General features: G+C 36.2%; 1 protein-coding gene across 5 annotated transcripts in view; it reads right to left on the reverse strand.

Moving 5' to 3' along the window:
- The window catches only part of FAM13B (family with sequence similarity 13 member B), a 117,938-nt gene that overhangs the window by 47,690 nt on the left and 47,618 nt on the right, over positions 1 to 22,630 (reverse strand). For all 5 annotated transcript variants that reach the window (XM_049873712.1, XM_049873715.1, XM_049873714.1 and 2 more), the window contains exons 5-7: positions 19,910 to 20,087; positions 19,496 to 19,637; positions 14,135 to 14,295 (exon numbers count right to left, since the gene is read on the reverse strand). In XM_049873712.1, coding sequence (XP_049729669.1) covers positions 14,135 to 14,295; positions 19,496 to 19,637; positions 19,910 to 20,087 — 481 coding nt within the window. The remainder of the gene's footprint in view (positions 1 to 14,134; positions 14,296 to 19,495; positions 19,638 to 19,909; positions 20,088 to 22,630) is intronic.

Genomic DNA, 22,630 nt, shown 5'->3' on the forward strand with positions numbered 1-22,630 from the left:
AATGGTGTGAGGAACATTTATAGATCCAACACTCTTCTCTGCACCATTTAATTTGTGATTTCTAGTGGGCTTTTATCTTTACACCAAATTCTCAAAAAGTTCTAATTCTCAACTACTTATTCCATCAGTCTGTTATAAAAGCTTAACATCATGTTTTAATTTTTGGTAGAGCTTGTATCCTCTCCGAGTTATTCTTTTTCAAATCCACCACAGTTAATCTATTTATTCTCCCACAGGGATTTTTTCACCTTTTTTTGGCAGATTAGATTATTACTAAAATGCTAGTAAATAAACAGACACAAGAAATCTCACAAAAGAAAAATCAAATGAACAAAAGGAAAAATAACCTAACTTGAAATGCAATCAAATATAGGATTAAAAAATTTTTTTTTCTTTAGCTGATGTTAATATACCATGCTGATAAAGGCTATGAAACTCAAACTCCTAAACTGACAGGGGGTAGGAAAATTAAATTAGTAAAACCCTTATGGAAATCAATCTGGCAATGTGTTTTAAAGAACCCTAAAAATGTGCAAGCTCTTTGACTCTATAATTCCACATCTGAGTTTCTACCTACAGGATCTATCAAATCTACCAAAATCTATCCTAAATACAACAACAACAAAAAAACACTTTATACTATAAAGAGTTCTATGTAGTATTTTTTAAAATATTTTATTATAAAAATTTTCAAAACTTTAATATTTTATTATAAAAATTTTCAAAAACACAGTAAAGTTGAAAGAATTATACATGAACACCTACAGATCCTTCATCTAGATTCAAAATTAACATTTTACTATACTTGCAACATTATTTTTTTTTAATAATTTTTATTGCACTTTAAGTGAAAGTTTACAAATCAAGTCAGTCTCTCACATAAAAACCCATATACACCTTGCTACACACTCCCAATTACTCTCCCACTAATGAGACAGCCCGCTCTCTCCCTCCACTCTCTCTTTTCATGTCCATTTCACCAGCTACTAACCCCCTCCACCCTCTCATCTCCCCTCCAGGCAGGAGATGCCAACATAGTCTCAAGAGTCCACCTGATCCAAGAAGCTCACTCCTCACCACCATCCCTCTCCAACCCACTGTCCAGTCCAATCCCTGTCTGAAGAGTCAGCTTCAGGAATGGTTCCTGTCCTGGGCCAACAGAAGGTCTGGGGGCCATGACCACCGGGGTCCATCCAGTTTCAGTCAGACCACTAAGTCTGGTCTTATGAGAATTTGGGGTCTGCATCCCACTGCTTCCCTGCTCCCTCAGGGGTTCTCTGTTGTGTTCCCTGTCAGGGCAGTCATCGGTTGTAGCCAGGCACCATCTAGTTCATCTGGTCTCAGAATGATGTAGTCTCTGGTTCATGTGGCCCTTTCTGTCTCTTGGGCTCGTAATCACCTTGTGTCCTTGGTGTTCTTCATTCTCCTTTGATGCAGGTGGGTTGAGACCAATTGATGCATCTTAGATGGCTGCTTGCTAGCGTTTAAGATCCCAGACGCCACTCTTCAAAGTGGGATGCAGACTGTTTTCTTAATAGATTTTATTATGCCAATTGACTTAGATGTCCCCCTGAAACCATGGTCCCCAGAACCCTGCCCCTGCTACGCTGGCCTTCGAAGCATTCAGTTTATTCAGGAAACTTCTTTGCTTTTGGTTTAGTCCAATTGTGCTGACCTCCCCTGTATTGTGTGTTGTCTTTCCCTTCACCTAAAGTAGTTCTTATCTACCAACTAATTAGTGAATGCCCCTCTCCCACCCTCCCTCCCTCCCCCCTCTCATAACCACAAAAGAATATTTTCTTCTCAGTTTAAACTGTTTCTCAACTTCTTATAATAGTGGTCTCACGATATTTGGCCTTTTGCAACTGACTAATTTCACTCAGCATAATGCCTTCCGAGTTCCTCCACGTTATGAAATGCTTCACAGCTTTGTCACTGTTCTTTATCGATGTGTAGTATTCCATTGTCTGAATATACCATAATTTATTTATCCATTCATCCGTTGATGGGCACCTTGGTTGCTTCCATCTTTTTGCAATTGTAAACCCTGCTGCAATAAACATGGGTGTGCATATATCTGTTTGTGTAAAGGCTCTTATTTCTCTAGGATATATTCCAAGGAGTGGGACTGCTGGATCGTATGGTAGTTCTATTTCCAGCTTTTTAAGGAAGCGCCAAATCGATTTCCAAAGTGGTTGTACCATTTGACATTCCCACCAGCAGTGTATAAGTGTTCCAATCTCTCCACAGCCTCTCCAACATTTATTATTTTGTGTTTTTTGGATTAATGCCAGCCTTGTTGGAGTGAGATGAAATCTCATCGTAGTTTTGATCTGCATTTTTCTAATGGCTAATGATCGTGAACATTTCCTCAAATATCTGTTAGCTACCTGAACGTCTTCTTTAGTGAAGTGTCTATTCATATCTTTTGCCCATTTTTTAATTGGGTTATTTGCCTTTTTGCAGTTGAGTTTCTGCAGTATCATGTAGATTTTAGAGATCAGGCGCTGATCAGAAATGTCATAGCTAAAAACTTTTTCCCTGTCTGTAGGCAGTCTTTTCACTCTTTTGGTGAAGTCTTTGGATGAGCATAGGTGTTTGATTTTTAGAAGCTCCCAGTTATCTAGTTTTCCTTCTGCATTCTTAATAATGTTTTGTATACTGTTTATGCCATGTATTAGGGCTCCTAACGTTGTCCCTATTTTTTCTTCCAAATCTTTATCGTTTTAGATTTTATATTTGGGTCTTTGATCCATTTTGAGTTAGTTTTTGTGCAGGGAGTGAGGTATGGGTCTTATTTCATTTTTTTGCAGATGGATATCCAGTTATGCCAGCACCATTTGTTAAAAAGACTGTCTTTTCCCCATTTAGCTGTTTCGGGGCCTTTGTCAAATATCAACTGCTCATATGTGGATGGATTTATGTCTGGATTCTCAATTCTGTTCCATTGGTCCACATATCTGCTGTTGTACCAGTACCAGGCTGTTTTGACTACTGTGGCGGCAACATTATTTTTAAGAAATATCGGCAAAGATAAAAGTGGACTAGGGTACACACAGTCAATGGATTGTTTTGAAATAATGAAAATGATGTTCATAAAGATAAGGAAGTAACACAGACTTCATGGACCGAACTGTGTCCCTCCAAAATATCTGTCAACTTGGTTAGGTCATGATTCCCAGTATTGTATGACTGCCTACCATTTTGTCATCTGATGAGATTTTCCTATGAGTTGTAAATCCTATCACCATGATGTTAATAAGATGGGTTAGCGGCAGTTATATCAATAAGATCTACGAGATCAGATAGTGTCTTGAGCCAGTCTCTTTTGAGATATAAAAGAGAGAGGTGAGCGGAGAAACAGGGGGACCTCATACCACCAAGAGAGCAGTGCTGGGAGCAGGGAGTGTCTTTTGGACCCGTTGTTCCTGCACGGAGAACCTCCCAGATCAAGGGAAGACTGATGACAAGGATCCTCCTCCCAAGTCAACAGAGAGAAAAAGCGTTCCCCGAATTTGGACTTCTAGCCTACTGGGCTCTGAGAGAATACACTTCTCTTTGTTAAAGCCATCCACTTGTGGTGTTTCTGTTATAGCAGCACTAGATGACTATGACAATGGAAAAGTGCTTTTATACGTACATAAATAATGTGTGCAATTACGTGTCAAGATTGCTATATTTAATAAATGTGGGTTTTTTAATAATTATTTTCACACGGGCTAATGTAGACTAAGCCAGAATATGGGCGCTCTCTTGCTATTCCTAGAGCTGGGTGTCATCCATAGACTACCTGTATTAGGATCTCCTGGAGTGAGAGCATTGTATTATTGGAGGTCTGGATCCTGCCCCAGACCTCAAATACCATAAAAAAAAAAGCCAAAGAAAATCAGACAGTATGGTACTGGCACAAGGAAAGACAAACAACACAAAAGAACTCATGCATATACACTTGATTTAGAATAAAAATGGCACTATAGAGAGCAAAGACAGGACAGTCTTTCAAAAATTGGTGCTGGAACAATAGGATATCCATATGGAAAAAACTCGGCCCCAGCTCACACACCACAGACAAAATCAATTCCAGGTAGACTGTAGACTTAACTGATACAGCTTATAGAAAATAGTACAGGAATGTATATTCTTGACCTCACTTTAGGAAAAGATGTCTTAAACAGGACATAAAAACCATGAAGTGCATTAAACCGCAAAAGCGTTAACCACAGAGGGAAAACAATGATAAATTTCATTAACTTAAAATTAGGAACTATTCATCAGAAGATACAATATGGGAATAAAAAGGCATACCACACAGTGGGAAAATAATATCTGCAACAAACATAAGGGCTTCCAAAGAATATACAAAAAAAAAAAAAACTCCTACAAATCAGTAAGAAAAAGATAATAGAAAAACAGGCAACAGACTTGAATAGACATTTCACAAAACAAGGAATTGACCAATACACATATGAAAAGGGGCTGAACCTTATTAAAACAACAACAAAATATTATTATATACCACCAGAATAGTTAATACTAAGTTAATACACTCAGAGTTGATACACTAAGGTGTGCAGCGAAGGGAACTCTCACATTCTCCTAAAGGGTGTATAAACTGAAACAAGCACTTTGGAAAATAATTTAGCAAAACTTATAAAGTTGAAGACATGTGTATGTCTTCGTATGCACATATATGTGCACCATAAGATGTGGACAAGAACCTACATAGCAATATTATCCAAAAAGTAAAAACAGTCTAATTGTCCATCAACAGTAAAAATGGTAATTGTGGTGTGATCATATAATGGTATACTTTATAGCAATGAAATGAACAAACCATAGTGACATCCAACAATATGGATAAATCTTTCATACGGTGCTTAGCAAAAGACGCCAGACCAAAAATATATAGTCTGATTTCATTTTTGTAAAGCCCCAAAACAGAAAAGGAAGCGATTCCCATAAAAGTCAGCAGAGTGGTTGGGGAGGAAGGGAATCAGGATTATGAAAGCTACTGGGGTGGTAATCGGTCATTATTTCTAGGTCTGGATAATGGTTACATGGATATTTGTTTTTTACTATCTTATTTTGCTCTGTACATTTGTCTTATGCCCATTTCTGTATGTTTTATTTCCTACTTTTAAAAAAAGCTTCATTGACGATTCTTATCCATACTAACAAGTTTGAGAAATGGTAGTCTAGATCTATCTTTATCTAGTCTCCAAAAAGACTAAACTTTAACAGGATTTTCCAGTTATCCTAAGAAGCCAAAAAGAGGCAAAAGTTCTGAGGGTCTTAAATGGGATGGGTGGGCAGGACAGTTGATCTCTTTGCTCCCTAAAACCCATTGCCGTTGAGTCGACTACAACTGATGGCAACCCTACAGGACAGAGCGCAACTGCCCCATTGGGTTTCCAAGGCTGTGAATCTTTATGGAAGCAGACTGCCACATTTTTTCTCACAAGGCAACTAGTGGGTTTGAACCACTGACCTTTTGGTTAGCAGCCAAGCACTTAACCACTGCACTACAATGGCTCTTGGAATATTCAAGTATATATAAAAGTAGTGATCGGCAAGCTAGGTTATTAGTGTAACGGTAAATATTCTTTATCCCTGAAGAATATGCTGGGACAATCAAATAAACAGCTACTTTTTTTAATAAGGACACCGCCACCACTATATGACAAATAATTTCTAACAAACAACTACTCATGAAAAGTTTTGGTGTATTGCCAAAGAACATGCACAACTATCTGAAAAAGCTGTTAAAATTCTCCTTTTTCCAACAATATTTTAATGTGATGCTAGATTTTCTTTACATACTTCAAAATAACACAACGGATTAAGTGCAGAAAGACACGCAATAATCCAGTTGTCTTCTATTAAGCCATACATTAAGAGATTTGCAAAAACGTAAAACAATATCACTTTCTTCACTAAAAATTTTTTCGAGGTGTGGAAAATGTAGCTATTTTTCATTAAAAACATTTACAGTAACAGGTTTATTAAAAACATTTATATTAACATAACAGGTTTATGGCAACTCAACAACAAAGTATTATTGTTATTTTAAAATAAACTAATAAATAAATTTCTCGGTTTTACTTCTAATATAGTAAATAACGACAGATATAACCCAGTGGGGGGAAAATGTCTTTGCAGTTCTCAATGATTTTTAAACATATAAGGGGGTTGTAAGACCAAAAAGTTTGAGAACCACTGATTTAAAACTAATAAGGGAGGAAGTTATCAATAAAAAAACACTAAGTCATAAAGTATATTTTAGCTACAAACATCTTTTAAAGTACAGCTCAATGAAGAAATACTCCCAGTGGTTTAAATATGCTCAGTTTTAATTTCTAATATGATTAAAGGACAACAGATATAAACTTACATTAACAAAACTCTTTGGGGTCCTCAATAATTTAAATATATTTTTTCATACTGTAGATGAAGATTTACAGAACTAGCTTCTCATTAAACAGTTAGTACACATATTGTTTCATAACATTGGTTACCAACCATGACATGTCGACACTCTCCCTTATCGACTCTGGGTGCCCTATTACCAGCTTTCCTTTCCCCTCCCTTCTAGTCCTTGCCCCTAGTCCTTGCCTTCTAGTCCTTGCCCCTGGGTTGGTGTACCCCTTTAGTCTCGTTTTGTTTTATGGGCCTGTCTAATCTTTGGCTGAAGGATGAACCTCAGGAGTGACTTCATTACTGAGCCAAAAGGGTGTCTGGGCCATATTCTCGGGGTTCCTCCAGTCTCTATCAGGCCAGTATGTCTGGTCTTTTTTTGTGTGAGTTAGAATTTTGTTCTACGTTTTTCTCCAGCTCTGTTCGGGACCCTCTATTGTGATCCCTTGTCAAAGCAGTCAGTGGAGACAGCCAGGCACCATCTAATTGTACTGGACTCAGTCTGGTGGAGGCTAGGGTAGTTGTGGTCCACTAGTCCTTTGGACTAATCTTTCCCTTGTGTCTTTAGTTTTCTTCATTCTTCCTTGCTCCTGATCGGGTGAGACCAGTAAAGTATCTTAGATGGCTGCTCACAAGCTTTTAAGAGCCCAGACACTACTAACCAAAGTAGAATGTAGAACATTTTCTTTATAAATTACATTATGCCAGTTGAGCTAGATGTTCCCCCAAGGCCACAGTCCCCACAGCCGTCAGCCCAGTAATTGGTCCCTCAAGGAGTTTGGATGTGTCTATGGTGCTTACCTGACCTTGCCTCAGACAAGTTGTGCTGACTTCCCCAGCACTATGCACTGTCTTACACTTCACCAAAGTCACTACTTATCTACTATCTATTTAGTGCTTTTCCTTTCCCACCCCTCCTCCATAACCATCAAAGTTTGCTTCTTCTTGTGTGTAAACCTTTTCACGAGTTTTCACAGTAGTGGTCTCATACAATATCTGTCTCTTTGTGACTGACTTATTTCACTCTGTAGAATGCCCTCTAGATTCATCCACGTTGTGAGATGCTTTGCAGATTCATCACTGTTCTCTATTGTTGAGTAGTACTCTATTGTGTGTATGTACCACAGTTTGTTTATCCATTCATCTGTTGATGGGCATTTAAGCTGTTTCCATCTTTTTTGCTATTGTGAACAATGCTGCAATGAACACGGGTGCTCATAAATCTATTCATGTGAAGGCTCTTATTTCTCTAGAATATATTCCAAGGAGTGGGACTGCTGGATCATATGGTATTTCTATTTCTAGCTTTCTAAGGAAGTGCCATGTCGTTTTCCAAAACGGTTGTACCATTTTGCATTCCCTCCAGCAGTGCCTAAGAGTTCCAATCTCCCTTCAGCCTCTCCAACATTTGTTATTTTCTGTTTTTTTTATTATTATTATTATTATTATTCATGCCAGTAATGTCAGGGTGAGATGGTATCTCATTGTGGTTTTGATTTACATTTCTCTAATGGCTAGTGATCTCAAGTATTTCCTCCTGGGTCTGTTAGCCTCTTGAATGTCTTCTTCCATGAAGTGTCTGTTCATTTCCTTTGTCCATTTTTAACTGGATTATTTGTCTGTTTGTTGTAGAGGTGTTGGATTTTTCTGCAGATTTTACAGATGAGACCTTTGTCGGATGTGTCATAGCCAAAAATTTTTTTCCAGCTGTAGGTTCTCTTTTTACTCTTTTGGTAAAGTCTTATGCTCAAGTGTTTAATTTTTAGAAGATCCCAATTTTCTAGCTTATCCTTTGGAGTTTGTGTGTTGTTAGTTAAGGTCTGTATCCCGTTAATGCCATATATTAGGGGTCCTCAATGATTTTAATGAGTATAAAGTTTGAGGCCAAAAGTTGATTTAAACCTTCACTCACGGGTGGTTCAATGGTAGAATTCTCACTTTCCTCACAGGAAACCCAGCACCTCATGCGCAGCCACCATCCACCTGTCAGTAGAGGCTTGCATGTTGTTATGAAGCTGAACAAGTTTCAGCAGAGCTTCCAGACTAAGACAGACTAGGAAGGCCTGACAATCTACTTCCAAAGAATGAGTCAATGAGAATTTGTTAGGTCACAACCGTCTGATCCCCAGCTGATCAGGAGATGGCACAGGTCCAGGCAGCATTTCCTTCCGTTGTGCCCGGGGTCACCGTGAGTCAGGGGCTGACTCAACAAGAAAGCATGATCTTAGCATCTAACCTAATCATTTGCATAGGTTTCTGTGTTACTTCTTAATAGAAAATCCAAAGCAGGCAACCTAATACTTTCGGTAGATGTTTGGAAACTAGCTCATAGAAATACTCAAAAAGATGACACATCAACAACAAAAAGACAAACAATAAAATAAAAAAATTAAAGCAAAGGGCTTTAATATATTTCACCAAAGAATATATACAAACGGCCAATGAAAAGATGCTCGAGGTCATTAGTCATCAGAGAAATGCAAATCAAAACCACAATGAGATACCACCTCACCCCCACTAGAATGGCCATGATCAAAAAAATGGAAAATAACAGGTGTTGGTAGGATGCGGAGAAACTGGATCCCTCATTCACTGCGGGTGGGAATGTAAAATAATGCAGCCACTGTGGAAAACACTTTGGAAGTTCCTCAAAATTAAATATAGAAATACTGTACCAAAAAAAAACAAACAAATCCGTTGCTATTCCCACTCACAGCAACCCTGACAGAGTAGAACTGCCCCACAGGGTTTCCAAGGAGCAGCCAGTGGATTTGAACTGTCGACTTTATAGTTAGCAGCCGAGTTCTTAAGCACTGCACCACCAGGGCTCCACAGAACTACCATATGACCCAGCAATTCCATTCCTGTGTATATATCCAAAAGAACTGAAAGCAGGGACTCAGACAGATAGTAGCATATCAATGTTCATTGCAGCATTATTCACAATAGCTCAAGGCTAGAAACAACACAAGTGTCCATCAACAGATGAATGGATAAACGAAACGTGGTATATCCATACAAAACCAAACCCAGTGCAGTCGAGTCGATTCCGACTCATAGCGACCCTACAGGACAGAGTAGAACCGCCCCATATAGTTTCCAAGGAGCACCTGGTGGATTTGAACTGCCGACCCATTGGTTAGCAGCCGTAGCACTTAACCACTACGTCATCAGAATTTCCATTATCCATACAATGGAATATTATTCAGCCATAAAGAGAAATGAAGTTATGATACACGCTACAACATGAAGCTTGAACAATGCTAAGTGGAATAAGTCAAACACAAAACAACAAATATTATGACTTCATTTATATGAAATACCCAGAACGGACACAAAAGTTTATTAGTGGTTACCACGGGCTGGAGGGAAAGGGGGATAGGGAGTTATTACTTGAGGGGTACTGAGTTAATGTTGGTGTAATGAAAATCTTCTAGAACTAGACAGAGGTTTATGGTTGCACAACATGGTCAATGTAATTAATGTCACTGAATTCTACACTTAAAAATGGTTAAAGTGGCAAATTTTCTGTCACATATGTTTACCACAGTAGATTAAAAAAAAAAGTTATCAAAAGTTCCATCTTTCATTTCAAGCAATACAGTATCAACTAATTCATTAAAACAAATTTATTAAGAACTTCCTAGATGCTAGGACCTATGCATTCTGCACATTTTCTTTCACCCAAGGTAGATATACATTTTCTTTTACCCATGGTAGATAATCTAAGAATCTATATTACATTTCTTCTGTCTTAAAAAACTAACATATTTTGCTATATTGTATAATTAAGTTGAGGTCAAGAAAATACTGTCTTAATTCTAAATCCCAATTTATTCAACATTCAGTACTTATTGAACATCTGTTCTATGGCAGACACTAGTTTAAGTGTTGTAAACATGAGTGAACAAAATCCTATTGTCATGTGGCTCAAATTCGAGTGCTAGAAGATAGACGATAACATAATAAACATGTTATAAGGTCATAACTGTTATGGATAAAATAGAACAGGACAAGTGATACCAGGAATGGAGGACATGGAAGCATCATTAAGGAAGTGATATTTGAGCAAAGAAGTGAAAGAGGTGAGAGAACTGCGTAGACATATTGGGTGGCAGGGGAGGGTACATCTACTCAGACAGAGGAAACAGTCAATGCAAAGGCTCTAAGGTAGAACATGCCTAGAGAATTTGCGGATTCGGTCATGCAAGAGGAGAAATTACCAAAAGGAAAGCATTGAAGAGATAAAGTCAGAAAAGTAAGGAAATGTGGAGGAAGCCAGATTGTGTAGACAGAACCTTGGAGGCCATTTTAAGAACTCTGGCATTTAGTTTGAGTAAAACGGGGAGACACTGAAGGGTTTTAAGCAAAGAAGAGACATGATTTGACTTAATTTTTTAAAACATGAACATATAGCCCTTATCAAATCAAATAGATTCAATGAGGTATTTTTGTAAAAAAACTAAAATAAGAAACCTAAGTAATTGCTTAGGATCAGGAATAAAATAGTTTTAAAAAGGTATCTTTAAAAAAAAAAAAAGATCCTAGCATCTAAACCTAATCATTCTTTCTAAAAGGCCATCTGTTCCCTCTAACTGGCTGTATACTTCATTCCATTTTATTTTTTCATCTGTTCCCTCTAACTGACTGTATACTTCATTCCATTTTATTTTTTCATTTGTTCAGCTAAGTTTTGTTAAAAATTTATGAAATGGCATGCATTTTGTTTCTTTTTACTTAAACAGGAGACTCAGCAATAAACAAACCTAATCTTTAGTCCCTAACTCAAGCTGCCGTGGAAAGATAATTTTTGTAAGTTTTTAATACATACATATTTAATAACAAATTGGAGTAAAAACTGAAAAGGTTTAAAAGCAGTACATGCCATGGTTGTTCTTACTTCAAACAGAAAGTTAAAAAACTTAAAACTTGCGTAAGTAAATTTCAACTAAAAACTGAGTAGTTATCGCAACTATGAGATATTTTATATATCTAAAAAGTACTACGCTAAATATGATGTTTTAATTATTGAAGCAACAAGGCAGTTGCCATGGAGTCGATTCCAGTTCATGGCGACTCCATGTGCACCACAGATTTTTCAATAGCTGTAAATTACCAGGCCTTTCTTCTGAGGCAACTCTGGGTAGATTCAAACCTCCAACCTTTCAGTTAGCAGCCAAGTGTGTTAATAACCATTTGCACCATCCAGGGACTACTGAAGCAAGAAGAAAAAAAAAAAAAAAACCAACGACGGCTACCAAAAAAGTAGTCATATATATTTTCAATCTTTATACAATCAATCAGCCAAAACTAAAATAAAAATGTATAAATGTTAACTGAAATATATAAGGATCTTCACTAAATCTAGAAGACCACTGTGGTAAACATTTCTTCCTGCTGCTCAACATTCCTAACCCCTTCTTTTGGAGGTAGGGAAACTAACTCCTGTGGGAAAATAACTCCTCCCGTTTCCACATGGTCGTGGTAGACACGCAAATTATAATGACCAGCCCCACCCTAGCCAAGGGGGTGAACATTTGATCCAATTTAGGCCAGCCTCTCCACGCCTCTCTCAGAAATCCGTTCTTAAGCAGAATCACACACTAAGGGAGACAGTTGGAGCTGTCACAGCAAAAGCCACATGCCAAAGACGTTTCCATGACCTTCTGTTACTAAATTCTCCAGAGCTGCCCATATTCTTATCTTTGCCAAGGCCTGCTTATTCAGCTTTTCCTTTTGACTTTTCAACCTACCCAGCATCCTTCTAATAAACTGCCTTCATTCTTTACTTTAACTAGGGTCTGTTTCTATGACTTGCAGTTAAAGAATCCTGTCAACCACCAAAACTGTAACGAATCAATCCATTGAAAAACGATTGTGTTGGAGGGGAAGAGGATCCTCTACAAAACTAGACAGATATCAAAGAGAATAAACTATCAGTCATTTGAAACACTAATCTTGCTGATAATTAAATAATTAAAAATTCTTAAAGAAATTACCCTCTAGATCAGTGCTGTTCTACAGACATTTCTGCAATGATGGAAATGTGCTACACCTGCACTGCTCAATACGGTAGTCACATACAGCTACAGAGCATGTAAAAAGTGTGGCTAGTTCAATCATGGAAGTGAATTGTGAATTTTATTTAATTTTAATTAAAGTTTACATTTAAATAGCCACATGTAGCTAGTGACTATTAGTAGTACAGCTCAAAATTAACAAAATAAAAAACACCCATGTAAATCTAGTATTGTCAGGTCTTCAAGAAAATATTGCTGATGGCAACGTAAATTGGGTCAAGTCTTTTACATAGTCTAGAAGTGGTTATCAAAAGCCATAGGGAAATTCAATCTTTGGGCCCAAAAAAATTTATACCTGGAAATTTCTCCAAAGCAAATAATTCAAAAGAAGGAAAAAAAGGGCCTAAAAACAAAGATTCTTTAGTAGCAACGTAATACTGACATGCTAGCTGGGAACAACTCAAAGTGTTCAGAAAAAAGAATGATTGGGCAAACTATGTTGTTGTTGTGTGCCGTCGAGTCAATTCCAACTCATAGAGACCCTATATGACAGGGCAGAACTGCCCCATAGGACTTCCTAGGTTGTAATCTTTATGGGAACAGATTGCCAAGTCTTCTATCCAACAAGGCCATTGATGGGTTCGAATTGCCAACCTTTCAGTTAGCAGCCAAACGCTAACCCATCGTGCCATACAGCTAAATATCTTAATACACAGCTAACAAATACCTTAATTATTATATAAAATATAGTTTAACAGGTCATCAAAAAATTGTAAGGTCATGTAAAAACACAGAAAACCATAAACAAAATGCTGAAGGGCAAGATTAAATAAAGGTGTTAATAAACCATTATCAAAAATGTTTGAAAAAACCATGTATAACACGAAGATCTATAGGCCCACAGAGAAATACAATAGTTGTATTTAGCAATATATATTTTAAACTATTCTGTAATTTTTTTAAAGGCTAGTGGAGAGCTCCTCCTTTTGATATTATCAGTAATTTTTTAAAAACATTTTGCTTTCTGACTCTTATTATTTCCTGAGCTTTTTGCCCACCATTCAACTGAATACAAGTTTAATGAAAAATATCTAGTCGATTAAATATATAGCTATGTCCCCCTAATTAGAAAGGCTTAATAAATTCTGGAGTTTTACAAAGAATTAGCACAAAATTGAGCATGCCTAGAGCTATGGGGAATTTTCAAATTCTTCAGAGCTTCCTAAATAGTGTTCCCAATGGTCCCAGATATGTGCTGGGATAGTGCCTACAGCCTACCACATTCATCGAACTGGCCCAGTATTCTATGTAAATATTGTCATTTTATACATGAAAAGGATTGGAAAGCACTACTTTAATGGATCACAGAGTCTTTCTTTACAACTTAGTTCCCACCTAGAAGCTGGCAATACACATCAATTCAGCCACTATATCCTTCTCTAATAATTCTATTTCCCCAGGTTCTGAAATAGCAAGTTAATACAAAAACAAAATGAATAGATTTTAAAAAGAAATGTATGTAAGAAGCTATGAGGGAAGATACAAATACTAAACTAATAACTGAAAATTCCTTAGCAGGGCTGCTCCTTTAAAATTTTCTTCTCCCTCTTTTTCACATACAAATGTCAATCCTTCACATACAGCTATAATTTATACCGTATTACTAGTGGAATGAGTCTACATCGAAAATGAAATAGTACCTTGTTGATGCTGTAACACCATTTGGTTCTAGGATGTTTTCAGTCATTCTTAATTGTACCACCTCTGGCATGTCATTTGATTTTTCTGCACCCTCTTCTGGAAGCTCTTCTATATGTTCTAGCTTTTCATCTTCCTCTTCTTCCTCGGAAAGTTCATTAACCTATATAAATAAAAAGGAACTAAGAATAAGAATTTAATAAAACTTTTGACATATTAAATCATACTACTCTAATAAATTTTTAAACACAAACAACTCCTTTTTTTCCCTCCCTCATTTCCCAGGACCAACTCTCATAGAGTAATTCTCAAATTTTCCATATCAAAATACAATTGCAAACCAGACAAAAAATACTTGGAAGCAAGAAGTGATGCTTACGTTAATGCAACACTAGGAATGTTAACAAGGCTGCAAACTATGAAAAAGCCTGCACGCCTTAATTTGCATTAAGAAAGTTCCATTTTCTAACCAATTAGTTCTGTAAATCTTAACAGTTAACAAAAGACTTCTAATTGATCCCTCCGGTTTCTTGGTGCGTTACAGAAGTCATTTTAATATAGAGTAAGTGTGAAAATAGGCAGAAGGGTATAAAAATTTTGCCTTAAGCTGTTAGCTTTGTTTTAGAAAACATCAGCTATTTTCTAAATGATTCAGACTAAATTTTTCATGAAGAGATGGGACCCTACACCAAGAGAGAAGTCACTGTTTTGACCATTAAGCACAACTCAAGGTTACAATTATTTTTCTGGCAGGGTTATAAACTGTCTCTATTATCAAAGTAGATGAGAACTCTTAAGTAGATAATCACTCCAATAAACAGACCCTGAAATATAAGAGCAAAAGCCAATAAAATATTTTCAAGAGAGAAATATCTTTTGTTACCCCAAGAAGAAACTGCCCACATACGGCCTTAACATTTTATAAATTAATACTAGTACTTAAAAACAGGTAGCAGTGAAAATATACTCCTGTCCATTCTGGCCAAATACACTGGCAATACCTAGAATCAGTTAGTTTGCCACTGTCACGTAGCAGTGGTAGTGTTTTTCCTGATGGACTTGCAAATATAGTTGCTAGAATACTATCAGAAAGTAAAACTGCAACCAAAAGAAAGGTAATCACAATATTATATTCATCAGATTCTTAATCAACAGGTACAGGTTGCCTGCTCTCAAGAATAACGCAGTAGTTAATAACTAGGCTTTGAAGTCAGAAAGATCTCTGGCATCTTCTCCAAAACTTTTGTGTAAATGGAGCTGGTTGAAAGTATTAAAAATTACATAAAATTCCTCAGCAGTATCTATACATAATAAGCAATAGCTATTATTTTAACTAGAACTAGAGTATAGATCCTAGTTTCTACACATAATGTTGCTATTTACAAAAATGAACTCATTATCTGCCATCCAAACTACCTGAAGCAAGGGGCTGTCAACAACTGATGTAGCAAGAAAAAAACTGGCTAGAAAATACTGCTTTCAGAAGTATAAAATGGGAATTATTGTGAATGATTACTAAAAGCTTGGGCACCACAGCAAAATATTTTAAAAATTTTAAATACGGTTATTTAAACTGAAAATAAATGAATATTTACTCAGTCCACAAATTTTAGGTATAGGGGTACTATTTTAACATGTTATATCAAATGTTTTAAAATCAGTTTGTATCTACAGTCAATAGCTCCTAGGAACTATGAAAGTCTTATACTCATATTCAATATTTTATATTCAATTCAATAAGCTTTATGAAAATTAACTGACTTTTTCTAGTATTTTCACCAATGATCACCAACAAAGATGTGACATCAACTACTAGTAGCCTGTGGGCTGTTCTCCCTTCTTCCAACTCCCAGGCCTCCCATATGTAACTTCCTGCAGTTAAGAGTTGACTCAATTACTTGGGCAAGAGTAAACATTAAAGGCTTAGATAAAAATGCTCTCTCGCCCCATACTAATCTCTAAGAGTTCCTCTTGATCCTCTACTTGTTAACCCGCTTTTCTTATCAACAGTCTATTCTGTTCAGAAGTTATTCTGAACCTGCCCTACGTATGCAGCTTCCTCAACTCCACTTATTGAAAACCGTCATCCATACTTAAATCTCTTTGACTGCTGTAATTCCCTTCTCTACACCCTCATGAAATGCCTACTTTCCAGACTCCAGCTTGCGGAGAACACTGCTACCTGCCTTCTCAAATGTATAAGAAACATAATTATCACCTCCATCTTCAAGCCACTCCACTGGATTCTCACTCATTTAAGGATCCTAGACAAAGAATCTATCCACTTGATTCTGGGTCATTTCTCATACACTTCCTAGTCATCATCTCCATCCATCTCTCTCATACTATTAGTAGGAATATCCACTACCTTGAAAAGGTTTTAACAGCCAAATACCTGCATTAATGGGATGAGACTCCAAAAGAAGAGAGAGCTGAATAAAGTTTGCTTCTTTTAAATACCAAAATCAGGAGAAAAATCAAAGCACTGCCATGATTATACCTTTGCGAACAAATATCTTTAAATATGTGGATAAGAAATCAGCAACACTTAAATTAGGCCAACCTTAAAATACCACCAAAGTGTGCTGAGCTTGAGAAAATTTTACTTGTATTCAAATACCTTATCAATTCTGCCTCATAAATCAAACTGAAGTTATCAAATGTTTATAAAAAAAAAAAAAAACTTCCAGAAACCTGTTCTTCTATTACTTGCAATCTACTTATAATTCAGAAATATAATTAAAGCAGATAAAATAGATTCAAATAATTAGTAACATGGATCAAGATAATTAAATATACATCATTGTCTCTTTGGACCCACTGCACCACTCCATTTACTGAGCATATTTTGCTCAATAAACTAGTATCCTTACTTCCATCGGCAAATCAGCAGAATTCAGTATTACCTCCTGGTGTTGCTTAATTTAATTACCATTCTGTTTAATGTAAAGCACAATATATATTAACTCAATTTTTCTAGTGCTTAAAAAAAATACAAAAACACTAATGCAATACAGGTAAGACATGGCTATATTTTAGCATACATAAGGAATCCATAGGATAACAGAAATTTCACAGGATCACAGATGTAACAAAAGCATATCCTGCAGACTTTAAAGGAGTCAAAGTCCAAATTCAAATATTAGGTGAAGCTAGTTTCATCAGTTTCTTACAAGTCAAATCATCTTAGAAATATAGAAAATGGATGACATAAATGTATTCTATTTTACTTTGGACAGTAATTGGTTTTATTTTTAAAAAGTACTGGACTAAAACATAATTTAGGGAAAAGAAAGAAGGTACACAGAATTCCCCAACAGATGAGATTTCTTATGGGCATCAAAAGTCATTAACAGTTTAAGATGTATCTAACTACTTGTCCTCTTCTTGTCATTTACCTTTAAGCAAGAATAAGTTTGAAGAGATGTATCAGTTCTTTATTTTAACTAAATTTTTAAGTCAGCAACTATATATGACAATTGGAAAACTTCAAAAAACATATCAAAAGTTCCATATGTCACTAACTCAGGCTACGAATTCTACCCATTTGATTTATTTCACATATATATGCACACTGACTTCATCCTCAGTTCGACACTGCAAGCTGCCATCTGGTATCTACTGCTGTTTCTTTAAAGTCCCTGATATATGAAAAAAGAGACAAAGGGAGAGAAGGAGGAAGAGAGGAAAGAAGATCCAGTCCATCTTTTAAGCAAGATGCAGGAAAACAGACAAAGATAAAAATGCTTATTTGAAGAAAACATTGAACACTGAGGAAGGCACAAACCCCAAATATTAAACAGTTGTATTCATAAAAGTTTACAACAGTATAGAAACCCTTTTAAATAAAGGTTAGCCTACCCAGAAAATAGAACTCTAAATTCACATCATCAGAGCCAAGGCCTATCAGAGCTGGAGAAAATCTGTGTGGTAAACTACCTTTTAAGAGATGCTGCTTTATAATGTAATAGGAAAAGAAAGGTAACAATCCAAATGTCCATCGACGAACAGTATGACAATATAATTTACCATCCCAAACTGGATACATTTGAAAGGGGAACTATTCGTAATTATACCAGAAAGCAGACAAACTAGGACTGTTCTGAGAAAACCAGGATATACCTTTCAATTGGAAACTGGTACTACAAATCAAATAAATTATAAGGTTACACATTCATCCAGTAGGGAACTATGCAGATGGAAAAACAGAAGAATATGCTCTCTACAGTCTGATAAGAAAATATCTCTAAAATACAATATTAGTTGATACAAAACAAGGTATAAAAACAGTGTGCATGGTATGCTACTTTTCCTACTAAAAACTGTGAGAAAATACATACTTGCATTTGCATTAAAAAAAAAATAAAACCCCTCTGGAAAAACATATAAGAAACCAATAAGGGAGGGAAAGGGCTGGATACGGAAGAAAGGGGTATAGGTGAGAGGCAAGACTTTTTTTTTTTTTTAAAGGCAAGACCTTTTACTGCACATTTTATTTTTTTTTAAAAAAAGGGGGGGTGAATTATTACCCATTAAAAGAAAAGTTGTAGCCCCACCCCATGCCCAAATCAAATAAACTTACCCCTTAATCAAATAACAAGTTTGCTCAGCAAACCACTTTACTCAAGGGCAAAGGCAAAACCTCCACACAGACCTACATCACAAATTCTAAACCTGAGTTATCTGGATTAATGTAGCTTTACAATAAATTTCACAACGGAGAATGTAACTAGGATCTTTGTACAGTCTCAACCATGAAGCATAGCAGTAACAATAAAATATCATAAAGTATCCTGAGAAATGGGTTTTAATATTCAGGAGTCACCTGCAACCTCAGCTATGACTTCTCCAGGTACTCCTCATTTAGGACAATGACTGCACTGCTGTATTAGCTAGCTATTTTAATCAAGAAACTCTCTAAGAATGAAATTATTACTAATAACAATCCACATGCAAAAATTCATTTTCTCTTATATCAGCTGCTGAACATTTTCATCTTTATTTTTCCATACTACATATATTTTAAGAATCTTGGGGGTGGGACGGATACAACAAACAAACAAAAAAAAGCACGCTATTCTTATAAAACAAACCATGCCTGAGTTAACAGAAGGAAAAAAACCTCTACCATATATTCTGGTTTCAATATCTTTTCCATATTATCCAAATTAAGGACAAGAAGTGATTCAGAAAAAATAGAACATTCATATACTATATGGGTAAGTCATTTACTGATTATATATAATAACCAGGAGAATTATTTCCAGTTAAATTCCACATAAATTTATGTCAATCTCTTAATTAATATATTTAAAAACAAAAAAACATTTTCCCTCCAAGTAGAATATTTAAAATATTCTCACCTGTTCAGTAATTGAACTCAAATCATTAGATGAAAACTCTTCCTCTTCATTCTCAAAAAACTCATAGTAATTTTCCAGAAGCCCGGCCATTATCCTGCTTACTATTTCTTGCTCTTTCAGATCTTCCACATCTGTGTAAATGCTAAGAACAAAAGTCCACATTGAACTGACAACCAATGAGTCACTTTATGAATCTGAGCAATTTATGTCATCATTCTATGCCTCAGTTTTCCCATCTGTAAATTCTACCTCATTTGTACCCTGCTCACAAAAATGCTGGATTAATCAGATCTATTATAATAAAAATAATGGTTCACCAAGGAGCCTATGATTCTTAGGAGACAATATGATTCTATTTCACCAATCCTGTTTGTTTTCTTTTTTCATTAAACAAAAATTTATGAAACAACTTACTGGAAGACATCTGGACCAAAGACAGCAGCCAAAGAATTAGCAGACCAGATTTCTTCATGATGTGATGCTACGTTGGCTAAAAATTTACACAGAAACTTTAACAAACTGTAATTAACAGGTGGGAGCTGTTGCAAGAGGAACCTCAACTTTCTTCCAAATTCATCTTCATTATTATAATCTATAAAACATAATGACAGGCTTTTTTAACGAAGTAAAAACAGAGCTCAGATATTTTGCCAGGTTCACATTACTCCACCCACATCATCTTTTTACTATAACAATTCAAAACCCCTCCACTTCCTCTACAAGAGGTCAAATACCTTAAGGCTTTGCATTTCACTTATTAAGTGGGGGAGAAAAGCTAGAGACAGGAAGGTGAAGAAAAAGAATTCAAACCCTCTTAAGTCCATTCGATGGGGGAAAGAAAAGTCTCTTCAACAAATGGTGCCGGGAAAACTGGAATTCCACACGTAGAAAAATCAAACAGAACCCATGCCTCACATCATCCACAAAAACAAACTCAAAATGGATTAAGGACCTAAATGTGCAAACTAAAACCATAAAATTCTTAGAAGAACAAGCAAGGGCAATGCTGTCAGGTCTAGCTTTCAACAATGGATTATCTAATATAGTAACACAAGCACAAACAGCAAAAGACAAAATAAATAAGTGGGGCCTCACAAATATTTAAAACTTTTGTTCATCAGAAGACTTTGCCAAAAAAGTGAAAATAAAAGCTACAGACTGGGAGAATATCCTCAAAAACTATATCCAAAAACAATCTAATAACCAAAATACATATAAAACTTCAACAGCTTAACAAGAAAGACAACCCAATCATAAAATGGGCAAAGGACTTGCAAAGACATTTCACCAAAGAGGACATTCAAATGGCCACAAAACACATGAAAAGATGCTCAGTATCATTAGCCATCAGACAGGTGCAAATCAAAACCACACTGAGATACCATTTTACTCCCACTAGGACGGCTAAGATAAAAAAACAAACAGAAAGTAAAATTGTTGACAAGAGGTGGGGAAACTGGAATCCGTATCCACTGCAGGTAGAATTGCAAAATGCGGCAGCGCTTGTGGAAAATAGTGTGGCAGTTCCCCAAAAAACTAAAAATAGAACTACCATATGACCCAGCAATTCCACTCATAGGTATATACCCAAAAGACTTGAAAGCAGTGACTCAGAGACTTGTACACCAGTGTTCATTGCAGCACTATTCACAATAGCCAAAAGGTGGAAACAATCTAAATGCTTATTAACAGATGAATGGATAAACAAAATGTGGAATATATGTACAACGGAATACTACTCAGCCAGGAGGAAAAATGAAGTCTTAATACATGCTACAGTATGGATGGAGCTGGAAGACATTATGGTTAGTGAAATAAATCAATCACAAACGGGAAATGTTGTTACAACCTCATTTATATAAAAAGACAAGAGAACAAACCAAAGTTTATTAGTGGTTACCAAGGGTAGAAGGGAGGGGGAAAAGAGGGGTTAACGGTGATGGAAAAATCACATTGATTAAGGTTTGCAAAGCTAATCAATATAATTGCTGTCAATAAGTTGCACACCTGTAAACAGTTGAATTGGCCAAAAAAAAAAAAAGGAATTCAATCCCTCAATTGCTGGAGGATGTTTCCTCATCTGTTTCTCACTGGCCCCAGTTTATATTTTCTATGTATATAGGAGTCTTCGTGGTGCAGCAGTTAAGCAGCTTGGCTGCTAACCAAAACGTCGGCAGTTCAAACCCACCAGCCTCTCCCCAGAAGAAAAGACGTGGCAGTGTGCTCCCATAAGGATTTAGAACCTTGGAAACTTTATGGGGCAGTTCTACCCTGTCCTATAGGATTGCTGTGTGTCAGAATCAACTCAACAGCAACGGGTTTGGTTTTGGTCTTTCAGTCTTTACAAAAACAGATCACAGGCCTTTCTTCTAAAGTACTGCTGAGTGGGTTTAAACCAGTAACCTTTAGATCACTAGTTCTGTATAAACCCACACTGACTGGTGAGGCCGGCATTTATTAGAAGTAATTTCTCACAAGTAGCCTCAAAATGGGATGCAAACAGTTAAGCACTGAATTACTAACCAAAAGGTTGGCGGTTCAAACCCACCTACAGTCACTTCAGAAAACAGGCCCGGCAATCTGCTTCCAAAAGGTCACAACCTTAAAAATCCTATTAAGTGCAGTTTACTCTGCACAAAATGGGGTCACCATGAATCGGAATCAACTTGACAGCAACCAACAACAAGCCTCAAAATGAAGTAATTATTACTTTAATAGTGAAAATCAACCCCATTATATTTCATTTTATATTTTTCTGCAGTCTCAAAATTAATTTACAGAAAAATTATGGCAAAAAGATATGGTCATAATATTGGCTATCTCTGCAAAATAACACAAGTCTACTAAGTTTATCAGGAAAGGCTAAATAGTCACATGAGTTTTACTTAAAATTTACAATGCAGCCAATAACAACTCTTCCATACTTTGTAGTTTTACCAAGTGTCCATTCGAATGTACCAGTACTTTGATTTTATAATTGGCATGGAACAGTCCCTGGGTTAACTTTTTTTTAATCACTGTGCCTATAACTGGTAGAAATTTTTTTAACAACCTAAGCATTCCAGAGAAAAGAACTGTTTAAGAAAATCATGTATACCAACTCAACTGTAAGCAATTATCATCACTGTGATGCCT

Source organism: Elephas maximus, chromosome 2 (assembly GCF_024166365.1).
Source record: "Elephas maximus indicus isolate mEleMax1 chromosome 2, mEleMax1 primary haplotype, whole genome shotgun sequence".
Taxonomy (NCBI): Eukaryota; Metazoa; Chordata; class Mammalia; order Proboscidea; family Elephantidae; genus Elephas; species Elephas maximus.